Source organism: Microtus pennsylvanicus, chromosome 8 (genome assembly GCF_037038515.1).
Source record: "Microtus pennsylvanicus isolate mMicPen1 chromosome 8, mMicPen1.hap1, whole genome shotgun sequence".
Lineage (NCBI taxonomy): Eukaryota > Metazoa > Chordata > Mammalia > Rodentia > Cricetidae > Microtus > Microtus pennsylvanicus.
The window spans coordinates 32,688,653-32,704,639 of NC_134586.1; the positions used below are offsets into that span (position 1 = coordinate 32,688,653).

Below are 15,987 nucleotides of genomic sequence, written 5' to 3' on the forward strand. Positions count from 1 at the left end.
GAAGGTCCCTGGCTGCAGGCTAGGCAGGGCTACAAGTTGCAGGGTGAGAGCCCTTCTGCCTCCTCTCAAAGCTCTATGTAGGATCTGTGGCTCCCCAGCCGCCTCTCAGTATTTCCAGCACTGACCATGGAGCGGCCTGACTTGAAGTGCCTCTAGGTGCTGGTTCCCTGGGAGATGGTCTGTCTCTCTAGGCGGGACGGGCCTAAAGGTCATTCACCACCATAGAGCCCTGCCTCCCCTGAAACTTAGATGCAGCCTAGCTGCCTGGGTCTACGTCAGGCTTAGATCCAGGGCGCGAGTCCCCATGCTGATCTTGAAGGCGGTTCTCTCTTGTTCAAACGCTGCTTCAGGCCATGCGCATGCGCACTGGCACCTGGGGAAAATGGGTCCCTAGCACCTAGCTGAGAGGGGTGTAACTCCAGCCTGCTTTAACTGCTGGCTCAGGCGTCTCACCAAGGCGCTCCCGGCCTCCTGGTGACTCGAGGAGCCCAGGTTGACGTTTTTTGTGTCGACCTGTCGGGAAGAATCCGGGATGGTCCCCCGGAGGATCGGGAAGACTTTGCCACCGGTCTTTTTACTCCAATCGGATGTCGTTGTCGTTTGTGACAGGGGGTCCCGCTCGAAAGCCAGGGCTGTCCTTGACCCCCTAGTTATGTCTCAGGCTGGCCTGGAACTGACGCGGATCCACGAGCCTCTGGGTCCCCAGGCCAGGGGACATCCCCTGGCACGATCAGAAGGCTCCACTCAGCTCAGGATGCTCCTGGCATAGGCTAGGACATTCGAGAGCAGACACTGTCCACAATGTGCTCTTCCTACAGGCACAGCACCCGTGTCCTCAGGCTGGACTCATTAGGAAAACAATTGTTCGGAATGACCCTACCACCAGACCGTGCCAAGCGCTGAGAATGGATAAGTTAGTTCCATTGCTGTCTCAGTGGAGGCCAAAGCACAGAGAGCCATGACTGGGGACAGCTCCCGTCCAGGCCCCCCTGGACCTACATGCGAGTATTCTGCGGTCCCCTAGCTCCCCTCAGTCATGCTGGCTGTTGAGACCCGAGTCACCATCTTGGCCCACAGTGCCTTGCCTATGGTTCTATGGAGCTATGGTCACTCGAGGGTGGAAGGAATAGTTTTGTGCTTTCTCTAGGCCATTTGGCATCTCAAGTCGGATCGAGGGTCCAGGGAGGGCAGGCAATTATGAATGAGGCTGAGACACCGCAAATCACAGGAGGATAGAAATCAAAAGTTTGCAATTGGAAGGGAAAGAGCCTGAGAAGCAGGATGGCGGTGAAATCTGAGCCTGGGATTTCTGTGAGCCTGTCTAGCTTCATGTCGAGGTATCAGTAGAGACATGGTGGTGAAGGGTCGGAATCTTCTGTTACTGGGAAAACTCCCTCATCTATGGAAAGGCATGGGTGTTCAGATGGAAGCTTGGTCCTCAGGTCTTAGCCTGGATTGCCCATTGTGAGCCCAAGGTTTCTGGCCTTCATGACCACCCCGAGAATAAAATGAGAGCCGCGTGTTCCCTTCTCAGTACCCAGATCTCTTCTGGAATAAAAGAGATCTCTTCTTGTCTGTTAAGGATATCCTTGATATGCAAAGGAAAGTACAGGGAGATGTGAACTCAGGGTCTTTTCTGTTCTCTTTGATACATGGTATTTCAGCCTTTTCTGATGATATATGTGAGTGTGCATGTTTTGCATAGAGGTAATAATTGTTTTCTATATATATTTTCGTGGTCCACAATTTCTTTGTGGAATGACTTGGTGTGGTTTGTATATGGTCAGAACACTGAGCACCTCTTGTGGTGGCCTATACCTGTAATTTTCTCAGTCCGGGTACAGTTGCTGCTCGGGACATAGGGTAAACATTGATCCCGAATGACAGAGAGAGTTCCAGACTGACCTGTGCCTCTGGAGACACTGTTCTGAAATACTAAAAGAGACAGAGAAGCAGAAGGATTTCAAACCAGCAAGCAAGCTAAAAAGCAAGCTAGGAAGAAAGGAAGCAATCAAGCAAGCAGGCAGGTGAGCGAACAAGGGAGCCTGGGAAGAGCCCAGTTAGCTTGCAGCAGATAGTAAGTGCACGCTTATCTCATTTGACTACTGGCCCCTCAGAGGCGGCAAGACGTGCGTGACTTTGGGCCCAGCCTGGTCAACAAACTCCTCACTGGCAACGGAGAGTTATATGGAGAGACCAAGTCCGTGGGAAAAAGCCAAAGGACCTGTATGTCTTTTGTATGTATTCAATGTCATGAACTGTGTTCAGCAACCTGTTAAGGGAGAAGAACCAGTGTGGGCCGGCTCCGTCAGTAGGCGAGAGAGCTTTCTGTGCAATGGATAGCAGAGGAGAGACCTCCTCATCCGTGTTTTATTCGTGTGATTACAAGCTTGCAAGTAACCCAGCAGTTTCGGAGGCTGAGAATGGAGGGCTAGAGGGGAAAGTGTCCAGCATTGCCTTACAGCACTGAATGAGAATGAAGATCTAAGGGTCCAGGTAGAAAGTCCTATAGTGAGACTCCCAACACCTTTTTCTGCCCCCCAGATAAATGAGCAGCAGCGTCCCACAGCAAGGAACCCCTCCCATACACCCACACCAACACATACATTGCAGTCACTATCATTTATGTTTGCTGTGCCATATTTTCCTTACGTCAACAAGTGATAGTAGTTTCTTTTTGTTTAATGTTAGCTATTTATCCTCGAAAGCTATCTAACTCCCTCAAAAAAAAAATCCCAAAAAAATCTTTTCAGAACCCATGTCTTCTTCCTCTTCATCTATGTTTTTCCAATACATATGCATGATCCTAAATTTAAAATGCATTTAATACCCTTTCTCTTTACTCAAATTAGAAGTTTCATTGTATCCCCGTTGGACTTAAATATCTTCATCTTCCTTGTTCTAAGGAGACTTTATGCAACATGTAGTACACATGGTAGTAATTACCTTTTTCCATTAAGTTTTCATATTTTTCAAATCAAATTTGCCAATTATTCAATTTGTGATTAATGTCATAGAGGTCATTAGTTTTGTTTTGGGAGTAATTTGTGGCCATTCTCATCTCACTGTATTTCAAAGACAGCCATTTCTTCCAGAGAGACTCTGAGTCTTAAAAAAATGTATTTATGTCATTTTGTTTGGGCCTTGTCTCCTTGGCAACCAAAATAGGTGTTAGCTACCATGAAAATGAATGACAGTGGAGTATGGGCATCCATGTGCATTCTGGATATTATAAAACAATTCTCCTCAGGACCAGTCAAACATTTTAACTGCTTTGCCATCTTGCCTGTCCTGAAATTATGTTTTGCATTTACTTATGAATCTAGTTTTTGAACATGAAATTATTGCTCACCCACAATCTCATGAATGTATGTGTGTGATGTGGGGTGTGTTGTTGTAAGTGTCTTCTGTTATTACCCCAGTCCCCAAGTGTGTATCAGTTCTGTGTACTTCAGTCCGGTCTTTCTGGCATGGAAAATACCCTGAGTTAGTGGGTAGTTCTTGACATAGCAGATTATACCTTATTCCTACCATGGTTCCCAAATATCCCATGGAGGAGTATGAGCCCAATGAGACATTTTGACGGAGGTGAGCCACGTTGCTAGAAGTGAATGTATTCGAGGGCACCTTGAAATACAAATACTCTCTGCTACCTGCCATAAGATCTCCAAGATGCTCCTGATTGACAAGACTGAGACGTAACTGTTGTTACATAAAATCTTTGGATTTTCTGATTATGTGTGTCTATTGTTGATCAGTCTGCTAACTACTTCTTTCGTATCTGACCCAGACCTTGGCCCAATTTCACATTTAGCAAGTCTTCTTGAGTTCCACTGTGTGTCTGCATATTTGTATGTGTGTGTATGTATATATGTATGTATGTAACTACAGGTCTAGAGGATCTGCTGCCATCTTCTGGTTTCAACTTGTATTGTATACATGTGGCACACATACATGCACCAAGTCACACACACATACAAGACAAATATTTCAAGAGGAGAAAGAATTTTTTAAAGGTCCCAGTAAATTAATCAAAATAATGTAAAATGTTTCACATCTGTAACAGCTGTCAGCTGTTACAACAAACACGTTTTGGGACTCGTAATAGTTTCAGTTAAAACAGCTAGGTATTTTAAAAGTTCATCACCATTCAGTGGCACTGGCTGGGTGGTCTAGGAGGTGATCTTCCTGGAGGAAGTATGTCACTGGGGTTGGACTTTGAGAGATAAAGTGCTCCCCTCCAGTTCACTTTCTCCTTTTCTGCTTGTGGTTTTAGAAGTGGGCTCCCAGCGTGCTCTTCCTGCTCCCCACCAAGACAGACTCCTATCCCTCCCGAGCCGGCAGCCTAAACCCTTCCTTCTATAAGTTGCCTTGACTGTGGTGCTTGTTTTGCTTTGGGTAAGAAATACAAAGGTCAAGGCCAGGCAGTGGTGGGGCACGCCTTTAATCCCAGTACTGGGGCGGGGGCAGAGGCAGGTGGATCTCTGTGAGTTCGAGGCCAGCCTGGTCTACAAGAGCTAGTTCCAGGACAGGAACCAAAAAGCTACGGAGAAACCCTGTCTCGAAAAATAAAAAAAAAAAAAAAAATTAAAAAAAAAGAAAAAAGAAAAAAAAGAAATACAAAGGTCAGCGCTGGCTCCAGGTATTCCTGCTACACAGGGTAGATTCCTCTTCAGCTCTGCCTCCAGCCCCCCAAGCCCCAATGGCTCAGTAGACACAGGGCATTCTTGAGCCTGACTCTGGCCATTTGAATGGAGGTCCCTATAAGGTGAGAGAATAGCTGTTAGGGCACAATGACACTATTTCAGAGAATATTTCCTCAAAATCCTGCTGAACTTGGCTCAGCACGTCCTTACGCAAGGTCACAGAAGCCTTCCCAACGTCCCTTAAAGAAGGTGTCAACTGATTTCCATCCCTTCAAACCTCAGGTCTAACTGCTGCCTGGTGGCAGAGCGATGTCCTGAGCTTTCACAGCCGAGCATTGTACCCATGCAGTACATACACAGACGTAGGTTCCTTTTAAGGCCTCTCCAGAGGAGCATTAAGGTACTTTCTGTTCCTCAGATGTCAAGGATGGCTTGACTTCTGGATACACCCTAGTGGATAGATCCACTCTCCTGTGGGTGGAGGCTTTATTTTTTCTGAGGTTTTATTTTTATCCTGAATTTGGGGTATTTGTGAGTTTATGTGTGTGAGTGATGGTGCCTGCAGAAGCTACCATCTTCAGAGCCCCCTGGAGCTGGAGTTACAGGCAGTTGTGAGCAGTCTGATGTGTGCTAGGAAGTCAACTCAGGCCTTCTGCCTGAGCAGTGTGTGCAAGTTCTTAACTGCAAAGCCCCCTCTCCAGCTTTGGTGTGGGGTTTCTTGAGTGGCGTTTTCTTGGGTACATTATTTCCCTTCCCCTCCCCAGCTGTCCTGCCTCCCCTCTTCTGCCCCATCCTGGGCTGTGTCCTTTGCGGTCCCCAGTGTCGTTCCTTATTACCACAGTCATCCACTCTCCCTTTCCTGCTTCATGATGTCCCCATCTGTCCCCTTTAGTACCCCTCTATTTCCCTGTGGCTCCAGGCAGTCCTCCTGTGCAGCCCAGGTAGGGCTCAGACTTGAAGTTACAATCCTCCTTGCCTCTGCCTCAGGAGAACTAGGATTCCAGGCACAGCTTCAGACTTCTCTTAGTGTTTCCTTTCCCGCCCACCGAACCTGTCTCCTCACCTCCACCTCTTTTTTTTTTCCTCAGCTCTGTCAGCTTTTCCCTCCTGCAGTGAGCAGCAGCTTGTTTCTCAATCAGTTCCGGGCCTGGGGAGATGGCTCAGTGGGTTAAGAACACCAGCTGTTCTTCCAGAGGTCTGAGTTCCCTTCTCAGCACTCATGTCAGGCAACTTAAAACTTCTGTAACTCCAGCTCTGTGGGATCTGATGCCCTTTTCTGGCCTCCACGGGCACTGCTCAAATGAGGTGCACAGAAATACATGCAGGCAAACACCCGTCACATATTTTTGAAAACATCAGTTATGATAACATCACAATTCTAGAAAGTCATTATTAAGTAAATTGTGTCTGGGCATGGTGATGCATACTTTAATCCTAGCACTGGTGGATCTCTGTGTTTGAGGCCAACCTGGACTACACTGTGTGTTTTGGGCCAGCCAGGGCTACGTAAAGTCTCACAGAAAGGAACTCTTTACCTCATATGAATTATTATAAATTGCTGTGGTTCAAATATGGTCTTTCCATGAGCATACGCAGGAGTTTAACACTCAAAAAGTTTTATGTAAAAGGAATTAAGAAGATAAAAAAAGGAATCACACTGTGGATGGAAATGCAGGCCTTTGGGAAGTGGTTAAGGTCATTGATGGGGCTTAATGACCAAATCCTGAAGGCTTATCCAAGACTAAGGAAAGAGCAGACAGACAGACAGACAGGCATGCATTACAATGTGATGGAGCCTAGATGGTCCTCAACAGAGCCTGCGCCATGTTGTTTCATACCGAACTTCTAGAACTCTAACAGTATAAACCTCTGTTCCTTAAAATGGATCCTACCTCATGTATTTTGTCATAGTAGCAACCCCAAACTAACTCATAACCCTGCACATAGTTATGCAGGAGTCGGTGTTTGGGAAACTGGTAACTTTAACAAGCTGGCTATCCAAAGAATTTGCCTGAAGTTAATCAGCCCATGGGGAGAACACTGAAAAAACTGGAGGGTCTGCAGGCTCTTAGCTATAACTTACTCCTCTGCATGGAAGGTTTTAATATTTATTTCTATCCAGTTTTTATTTAGGCCAAAAGCCTGGTCTCCCCTGGACTCTGTGCAAGTCACCCACCCCCGGTTCTTCCCAAATGGGCTGGGGCTGAGTCATCTCTGCACCACAGCCCAGGGCTTTTGTAATTCCAAGACAGGAGCAGAACTGAGAGAGCAGAGAGAAAGTACAGCCAGAGTCGCACAGTGGACCCCATGCTTCTCAGCATCTCTGTGCTTCTGCTTGCCGGGCCATGAGCACAGAGAGAATCCAGTATGCTCTGAGATAGTGGAGGTGAGGCACAAAGCCTGGCTGTTGGCATATACTTGGCAGTGGTGGTGGCCGTGGGGGGGTTTGCCCAGAAGTCAAAAAATGTTGGTGTCTTCTTTTATCTGTCTTTATCTTGGTTGAGATGGTCACTTGCTGGACCTAATCCTTGCTAATTCCGCTAAATGAGCTGGCCACTGAATGTCAAGGACCCCCAGTCTGTATCCCTAGCACTAGGATTGAAGATGCATGCTGCCACATCTGGTCTTTTTTTTTTTAAAAAAAAAAGATTGGTTTTCTTTTTACAGGTGTATGAGCGTTTTGTCTGCGTATTTATATTTGCACTTTGTGTGCATCTGGTGCCCACAGATACCAGAAGAGGGTACTTGATACCCAGGAACTGGTGTGAGCTATCATGTGGGTGCTAGAAGCCAAACCTGGATCCTCTTCAAGAGCAGCCAGGTTCTTAACTACTGAGCTATCTCGCCAGTCCCAACTTCACATTTTAGATTTATAGTGTGTGTGTGCGTGTGTGTGTGTGTGTGTATTTGCCTTCATGTATATATATGTACAACATGTGTGCTTTGAGTTCCCTGGAACTAGAGTTAGAGATGCCTGTGAATCACTATGTAGGAGGTAGGAATTGAACCTGGGTCCTCTGTATGATTAGTTAGTGCTCTTAACCACTGAGCTATTATTTCAGCCCCAATGTTTTATGGTTTTTGTTTGTTTGGGTTTTTTTTGTTGTTGAGACAGGGCTTTTTTATAGCTTTGGTGTCTGTCCTGGAACTAGCTCTTGTAGACCAGACTGGCCTCGAACTCATAGAGATCTGCCTGCCTCTGCTTCCCAAGTGCTGGGATTAAAGACGTGTGCCACCACCGCCCGGCTCTGTTTTATGTTTTTAAGGTTCATGTGAAAGCCTGCATAGAAGTCATCACATAAGTATTGGAAACCCTGAGCCCCATATCACAGGCACCTTGTTTTTTAGGTGACAACTTGTATTTATTGATCCCTTCTTGTCCTTGCAAGACTCCAAGTTAAAGCTCTTTTCTCTGCATAGCCATTTCTCTGCACCTGCTGTCTGTGCTGTTCACCCCATGCATGATGACACTCAGCCACTCCAGAGCGATCCTTCTAAGTGTCCTTCCATCCCAAGGCACCTTGGGGAGGCGCTCTCTCGCAGGCTTCTCTGAGCTTCTGGAAATGGAGCAGCAGCAGCAGCAGCCTCTAAACCCAGCAGTAAAGTCCCCAAGATTCCCGGAGCCTGAGCATGAAGAGAATCCCAGGATGCAAGGCAAGGTGAGAGGGGAACAGTCTTGAAAATAGAAGTCATTTGACAGGACATTTGCAAAACGAGCAGAAACCAGACAGAAGTCCTATCAGGCTTTCATTTCCACTGTTCCCTCAGCCTGTGGGACTCAGAAAAGTAGGCACAAAGCGGTCATGTCACACTATTCTTCCAACTGTCCTGTTTAAGGGAAGCAAAAGTGTCTCACTTGGACAGATCATGCAAACGGGGACACAAAAGACCAGCTTTTACAGGGGTTCCTACTTACAACACACATTGAGGTTTAACATTACATTTTACAATATAAATCACAGCCAGACTGGGGCATAAATAAAACTGGATGCTCCCATTGCCTTCAAAAGATTCACTTAGCATGTGCAACTAGAAATCATACGGTCTCAGATAGAAACCACACTGTCCCTTCCGAGGGTCACCCTCTGTGGACACAGACGTGCCCCATGTCAGCTGCTTGGGAAACTGTCACCTCTTTGGGGGAACACCACGAGTACTTGACAGGATGCGTTTTTTTTTTTTTGTTGTTGTTGTTGTTTTTTTTCCTTTCGGAGAAAACTGGTGACAAGGAGCTGGGACCACACAGCGTTCTCATCCTAAGGTTCTCACAGTGTCAACCCATTTCAGGAACCTCCTCTCCCATGCCTGTTTCTCAGTTTGTCACTCCGCAGGCTTTGAGTGAGAGCCCCCTGGTGGAGCTCCCAGGAAACAAGGCTCTCCTGTCTTTCTTTTGCTTTGCTTTTAAGATGCAATCATTGAAAAACCACTTCTCTCTCCTCCTGACTTTCGAGGGCAGTTTTTGACACTGTGTGTTGTTGTTGCTGGTTTTGCTACTGTTTTAAGAGCCAAAAGGAATCAGGAGTTGAGAATGACAGACTTGCAAGCTGTCTAATTTCCTAGCAACTCTGAGACACAGGTAAGGCAGGTTCCAGGGTGGGGCAGACAGCTCTGGAGAAAGCTACAGGAGAGGCTCAGAAAGACTGTGTTCTGAGAAGTGGTGTTGCCATGGAATAGCTGCCATGCTTCTCCAGGTGACTCCTGGGAGGGGACAGCATCTGTGTGTATGTCTCTGCAGTCACATAGCTCTTGCATGGGAAGTCTCAGAGTCCAGGCTAACCTTCCAGAAGAACTCTAGCCACACATTCCCGCTTGGGTTACTAAGGAACTCAAGGCCAGAGAGCCAGACTTTCCATGTGCACCTGAGACTTCCACAGTTCCTGAGGATCAGGCACACTCTGCCAGGTTTCTTCTTTCAAATACTCCGCTTTCTACCCAAAGTACAATCTTTCTGCCAACCACCGCCATCTGCTCTTCTTCTGACGGTCCCTGGGAACACCTCCGTACTGCTCAGCCCAGGATCTCAGATTCTATTCCCCAACGCCCAGGGGCCTAGTGACGCCCATGCTTTCTTCCTCTGGTTCCTTCTTGGACATCAGACGCTGTCCATCCACTACGTGGCATCCTCTTGCTGAGCCCTTAGGGGCGAATGTGCAGAATTTTCTTGAATGTCTTCTTGAAGTTCTCGTTGCACAGGGGGTAGATGAGGGGGTTCAGCGTGGAGTTGATGTAGCCCAGCCAGATGGTGAACATGTGCACGGGTTCACTGCAGCAGCTCGTGCAAAAGGCAATGACCATGAAGAAGATGAAGTAGGGAATCCAGCAAAGGATGAAGGCCGCCATGATAAAACCCAACTGCTTGGCTGCCTTCCGTTCTCGGTTCAAGTGCAGCCCAGACACATACTGTCTGGAATGTGAGCGGAGTCTCTTCCAGGTGATCTTGATGTAATCTAGGCCGCTGTTAGATCCACTTCTCAGTTTGTCTCTGCCCGGCCCTGGCTCTGTGCTGGGGTCAGAGTCCGTGGTCCGTGAGAAGGACTGTCGATCCACCAAGGTCTGGTCCTCTGATGTCTCACTGATCCGCCGGCAAGCATTCAGGTTCTGCTCATTCATTTTGAGCTGGCTCAGGGCCTGGTCATTGGTCTCTGAGTCCCTGCCACCCCCTTCAGCCATAGCCTGTGTGATGTCAAGATGAAAACAGTGGCGCGTGACTGCTTCTCTATCCTCCTCTTGACTGAAGACAGTCGGAGAGTTCATCTTCTTGGGGTCTTCGGATGTCGATTTCTGATCCAGGCCTCCACTAGGGTCTCTTGATGGCCTTTTCAGGACCCCCCAGGGAGACTCTTTCCCAGGTTTCTTGGTATCCTCCTTGATATCCTCTGACTTCGACTTGATCTTTAAGAAGGAAGGGAGGGAGCCATTGGTGAGCTGGCGGTGCTGGCAGTGTTGCCGCACGGCCTTGTAGATCCTCACATAGAACCACAGCATGAGCAAAGTGGGGAGGTAGAAGTTGATGATGGCGGTCATGACCTTGAACCAAGTGACATTGTAGAAGTCTGTATCACACTTGTCTTCCTGAAGCACTGGGGGTGAGGGTGTGAAGTGATGCCAGCCAAGAATGGGTATAACCCACAGGAAGGAGAGAAACCAGGCCCCCAGGATGGTGGCTGATGCGCGGGTCTTGGTGCGATACCTCAGGTACCGGAGGGGTTGCTGGACGGAGCGGTATCGATCAATACAAAGGATGAAGACACTGAAGATGGATGCTGTGCTGGCCACATAATCCATGGAGAGCCAAAAGAGGCAAAGGGGGCGGCCCAGGGACCACCTGGCCATGATGAGATAAAGGATGTTCATGGGCATGACGACGGCACCTACGATCAGGTCTGCCACCGACAGGCTGACAATGTACAGGTTGCCCACGGTGTGCAGCTTACGCTCACTGTGCACAGCATAGAGCACCAGCAGGTTGAGACCCACTGTGACCAGGGAGATGCTACTTAGAACCACCACCAGGGGCAGCAGCTGAGGGCTGGCCATGGCGGTCCTGTTCCCCTCACACATCTTGTCTTCGAAGGTTGAGGTGTTGAGAAGGCTCATTGGCACAAGGGCAGCCTTCAACGATGGCGTCCACCCTAGGAGAAAAGACACGATACGAGATCAAGGTCAGCGGTCACCCAAGAGCATCACTGCTGGTCAGACTGAGAGCTGCAGGGGGTAGTGGGCATCCATCCCACCATCAGGACCCATGTGGTCACTCATACATTCCTTCTGACCTCATTCTATCAGTGGGTAGTTGTTGGACTCCTGGCATCATTCTGAATATCAGTGCATAAATTGGACAAGACCCTCTGATCTCGTGGATCATGCACGCCAGAGTTTAACCAGAACAGGGCAATCAGTACCTTGTGCAAGTCTTATTTCGAACATATCCTGATTGACCTGAGCTTTGTCTTGTTCACCTATGTCCTCTTTGCTGGCTGCTGGCCCTGAGACAAAACTGTGGCTAGAGCTGGGCAGTGGTAGTACACACCTTTAATGTCAGCGCTTGGGAGGCAGAGGCAGGTGGACCTCTGTGAGTTCAAGGCCAGCCTGGTCTACAGAGCTAGTTCCAGCATAGCTAGGGCTGTTACAGAGAGAAACCCTGTCTCAGAAAAACAAAAACAATACAAAACAAAACAACAACAAAGCCCTGTGGCTAGAAAGAGGCAGTGGGGCTCACAAAGCATTCTCTCTGTGTGACAGATGCTAAACTATGAAAACCACCCTTTCCCTCTACCCTCTTTCCAGAAGGAAGTGAAGACGGGTTGTTTGGAGTAGTTCGGAGGTGGTCAGGAAAGTGTTAAGAAAACCTCGGAGGCTCGAGGCTTTAGGGTTCAGTTGTTATTCAGCTGCTGAAGGGACCCTGGAGTCTTGGTGAACACTAAGTCCTAGTCACTCAATTCTTTCTTTTCTTAGGTCACTGACCAGGGAGAACTGACCTGGAGCTATGAGCATCCCTGACTGGGATAAAGGAGGTACAGAGACATGGACTGAATGTAGCATAGCCCCAAGAAGGAAGGTCCTTGCGCTGTGGAGATAGCTCAGGGACAGACGGGCCATTAGCGACATCAAGGCTCTGGTTTCCAGTTCAGCACCATGAACAAGATGTTATTTATTTATTTATCTATTATTTATTTATTTATTTTAAAATATTTATTTATTATGTATACGATATTTTTTCTGTGTGTATGCTTGCAGGCCAGAAGAGGGCACCAGACCCCATTACAGATGGTTGTGAGCCACCATGTGGTTGCTGGGAATTGAACTCAGGACCTTTGGAAGTGCACGCAATGCTCTTAACCTCTGAGCCATCTCTCCAGCCCCTTATTATTTATTTATTGATGTCTGTTTGTGTTTTGGAAGCCAGCTCTTGGTACAGCATGAATGACATGGAACTTACAGTGTAGAGCAAGCTGGCCTTGAACTTGCAGTAATCCCCCTGCTTCTGCCTCCCCAGAGCTGAATTGCAGGTATGAGCCACCATATCTGGCTTCAAAATATTAATTTGCTTATTACTTTATAAATTACAATAAGCAAATTAATATAAATTTTTATTTGCTTACTATATGCAGTTCAATGCAATTAAAAAAAAAACAGTCTTATGCAGCCTAGGCCGGCCTCAAGTCATTAGGTAGCTGAAGATGACATTGAACTCCTGACCCTTTGCCTCCATCCCTTGAGTGCTGAGATTACACATGTGTACCATGTCTGGCTGATGCATGCTCTATTCCCCATCTCCCTTTCTCCTTCATATGTGTGGAATGTCTTTTGTGCAAAGAACAAAAGCTGCTTAACGTGCAGGGAAGCCTCACTTTCATCCTTAGCATCAAAACCAAGTAAAAACGAACCCCACAAACCAATAAATGAATATGATAGTATCAACTGTCAACTTGACAGACTCTAGACCAGTGGTTTTCAAACTGTGGGTCACGACCCCTTTGGGATGGAGTATCAGATGGCCTGCATATCAGATATTTACATTATGATTTATAACAGTAACAAAATTACAGTTATAAAATAGCAATGAAAATAATTTTATGGTTGGGGTCATGACAACATGAGGAACTTTATGAAAGGGTTGCAGCATTAGGAAGGTTGAGAACCACTGCTTTAGAAATACCTGAGAGATAGGCCTCTGAGCATGCCTGAGAAAGACTATCTTCATTAGATTAATGGATGTAAGAAAGCCTAGCTCAGCAGGGGGTGGCACCTAGGGGACCCTGGGCTGTGTAAAATGGAGAAAGCCATCTGAACACACATTCATTCATTGTTCTTGACTTCTTGGCTGCAGCTACAATGGGTTCAGCTGCTTCAAGCTCCCTCCTGCTGTGATCCACGCCCCCCGTGAGCTGAAAGCAAGAACTGTGAGCCAAAATAACTCTGTCTTAAATTGCTCTTGTTGGGGTATTTACATCACAGAAACAGAAACTAAAAAGACAAATAACTGTATGTTAAATGAATGAATGAATGAATGAATGAGTGGCAGAAGGGTCTGACTCAGTGGCAGTACACCCACCTGGCAGGCACAAGGCTCTGAGTTCTATTCCCCACACCATTGAAGCTAAGTAAGTAGGACTAGGGAGGTAGCTCAGTGGTTATGTGTGTCTGCTGCTCTTCCAGAGGACCTGAGTTCTGTTCCCAACAAGTACATTGGGTCACAACCACATGGAACTCTAGCTCAAAGGGATCTACTCACGCCTCCCGGCCTCAGAGGACACCGCGCTCATGTGCACATACCATCCTCCATATATAATTTTAAATGTAAAATCCTTAAAAGTTAATAAACAAAACGAATGTGCAGGAGACAGCATGCTGTGAAGCATTTTAGCTCGGAGAGCTTCTTCATTCAGCCAGTACTTGCTGCTGCCGCCCATCCTTTATACCCTCCTGCTGATCCAACCCAAGAGGAGGAAGGATGCTTTGCCCTGCAAAGGTGCAGGCCTGTGAATAGAAGCACTCGAGAGCTGCGATTTTGGTGGGGAAGCTATTGGAAGGAGGGAGCTGTTGGAGGAGGGCTCTTGGTGGGGCTGCTGGGGGAGAGCTGCTGGGGAAGGCCTGCGGGGTGGAGCTGTGGGGACACATTTGCTTTTGTATCTGAATTTGCACAGAAACCCCAGTGCTCAGCTCACACAGGGAGGTCTGAGGAATGCCTGAAGTTCCCTGGGGAACTCTGGGAGCAGGCTGGAAGCCCAGAAAAAACTGGCCACACAGGGAACACAGCAAACAGCACCGGTCTGCAAAAGGCAATTCCAAAAAGGGAGGGGGAGCCTCAGGGACAGGCTTGATGGATGCTGGAGGCTTCTCAGGAAAAAGATGCCTCAGGGACCCACGGGTTCTGGGCCTGGGGCCTATGGTCACACAGAGAGGGCTGCAGAGGGCCTACAAGAGAAATTTTCTCCACTCCAAGTCCCGCTCAGGACCACCTACTTTATTGATAGTCCTAATAAAATGAAAGAAAACAAAAGATAAAATGTTTTTCAATGCTAGGGATCAAACATAAAGCTTCTCCCTCCCCAGGCAAGTGCCCTAGCACCAAGCCTCACAGCCCTAAATAAAAATGTCCAAATGAGGGCTGGAGAGATGGCTCAGTTGTTAAGAGCATTGCCTGCTCTTCCAAAGGTCCTGAGTTCAATTCCCAGCAACCACATGGTGGCTAACAACCAACTGCAATGAGGTCTGGTGCCCTCTTCTGGTTTACAGGCATACACACAGACAGAATATTGTATCCGTAATAAATAAATAAATATTAAAAAAATGTCCAAATGACCGGGAGTCTGATGACAAGGGATGCAGAACATCCTGACATCTGGGGACCATTCTGAGCACAGGCCTCTGGGCAGCTGCAGGGTCACAGGGTTACCATGGCTGGGAAGTATGTGTGCTTTATCCAGCCCTTACTAGCCTGGAAATAGCACATCAGTGTTCTCCCTTCTTATGGATCTGCAGTTTGAACAGCAGATTCATAAGCAGCTTCTAGGAGAGGGCCGGATGCTTGTGGCAAGAGGGGGAAACATGCCAACAACAGACAGATCCACCCAGCCTTCCAGCCCACAAAGACAACAGAGAAGGTGGGGGGCACGACCCTATCCAGGCTTCCATCTCACAAGGGATTGCCAAGAGGGTGGAGGACACATAGAGCAGAGACCCCCATCTGGCCTCATATCCACAGGGGACTGACAACGTGTAGGGAACATGGGCTTCCATCTGACCTCATGGATCACAGGGAACTAAAGAGAAAGTGGGACACACAGAGACAGGGGCCCAGGGCTCAGGGCTTACAGGGGACTGCAGAGAAGATTAGGAGGGGACATGGAGACCTTATACACTGCCCTTCCCCAGTTCCCAGACTGAGCAGCCTAGAGCTCTGGCAAGGCATCCTTATATCAAAAGCAGAAAAATGGCGACCCTCCTCCCCACCTTCCTCTACTGCTAGGAGGTGGGGGAAGCACAGAGCCAGTGAGTTTGTCATGGGCTGTACAGGATGAGGCACGGAGGGTCCAGTAAAAGGCAGCAGTGGGTCCTTCTTCCCCAATGGGCTCAGGGAGAGGGTGACATTCTTCTGGGTGACAGTGGTGGATACAGACCAAAGCCATCAGCAGGTGCAGCCTCTGTAGTGATTGAAAATACTACAATATAATCAAGTTTAAGTACCAGGAAGCAAGGCCAGGGTCAATGTTCCTTCCACATGCTGGACCACACATCAATTATATTGACCCGAGCGGCCCAAGCTCAAAGAGGCCAAGCAACTCATTTAAAGCCACACAGCTAGAGTGTTTGCTGAGATTGCAAGTCTAAGTCTGCT

The 15,987-nt window shown here is 47.8% G+C and overlaps 1 protein-coding gene across 5 annotated transcripts in view; it reads right to left on the minus strand.

Moving 5' to 3' along the window:
* Positions 1-7,992: 7,992 nt before the first annotated feature.
* Positions 7,993-15,987, minus strand: part of Hrh1 (histamine receptor H1) — a 157,501-nt gene continuing 149,506 nt past the window's right edge. For all 5 annotated transcript variants that reach the window (XM_075983137.1, XM_075983134.1, XM_075983132.1 and 2 more), the window contains exon 2: positions 7,993-11,278. In XM_075983137.1, coding sequence (XP_075839252.1) covers positions 9,783-11,243 — 1,461 coding nt within the window. In that variant the 5' untranslated portion in view covers positions 11,244-11,278 and the 3' untranslated portion in view covers positions 7,993-9,782. The remainder of the gene's footprint in view (positions 11,279-15,987) is intronic.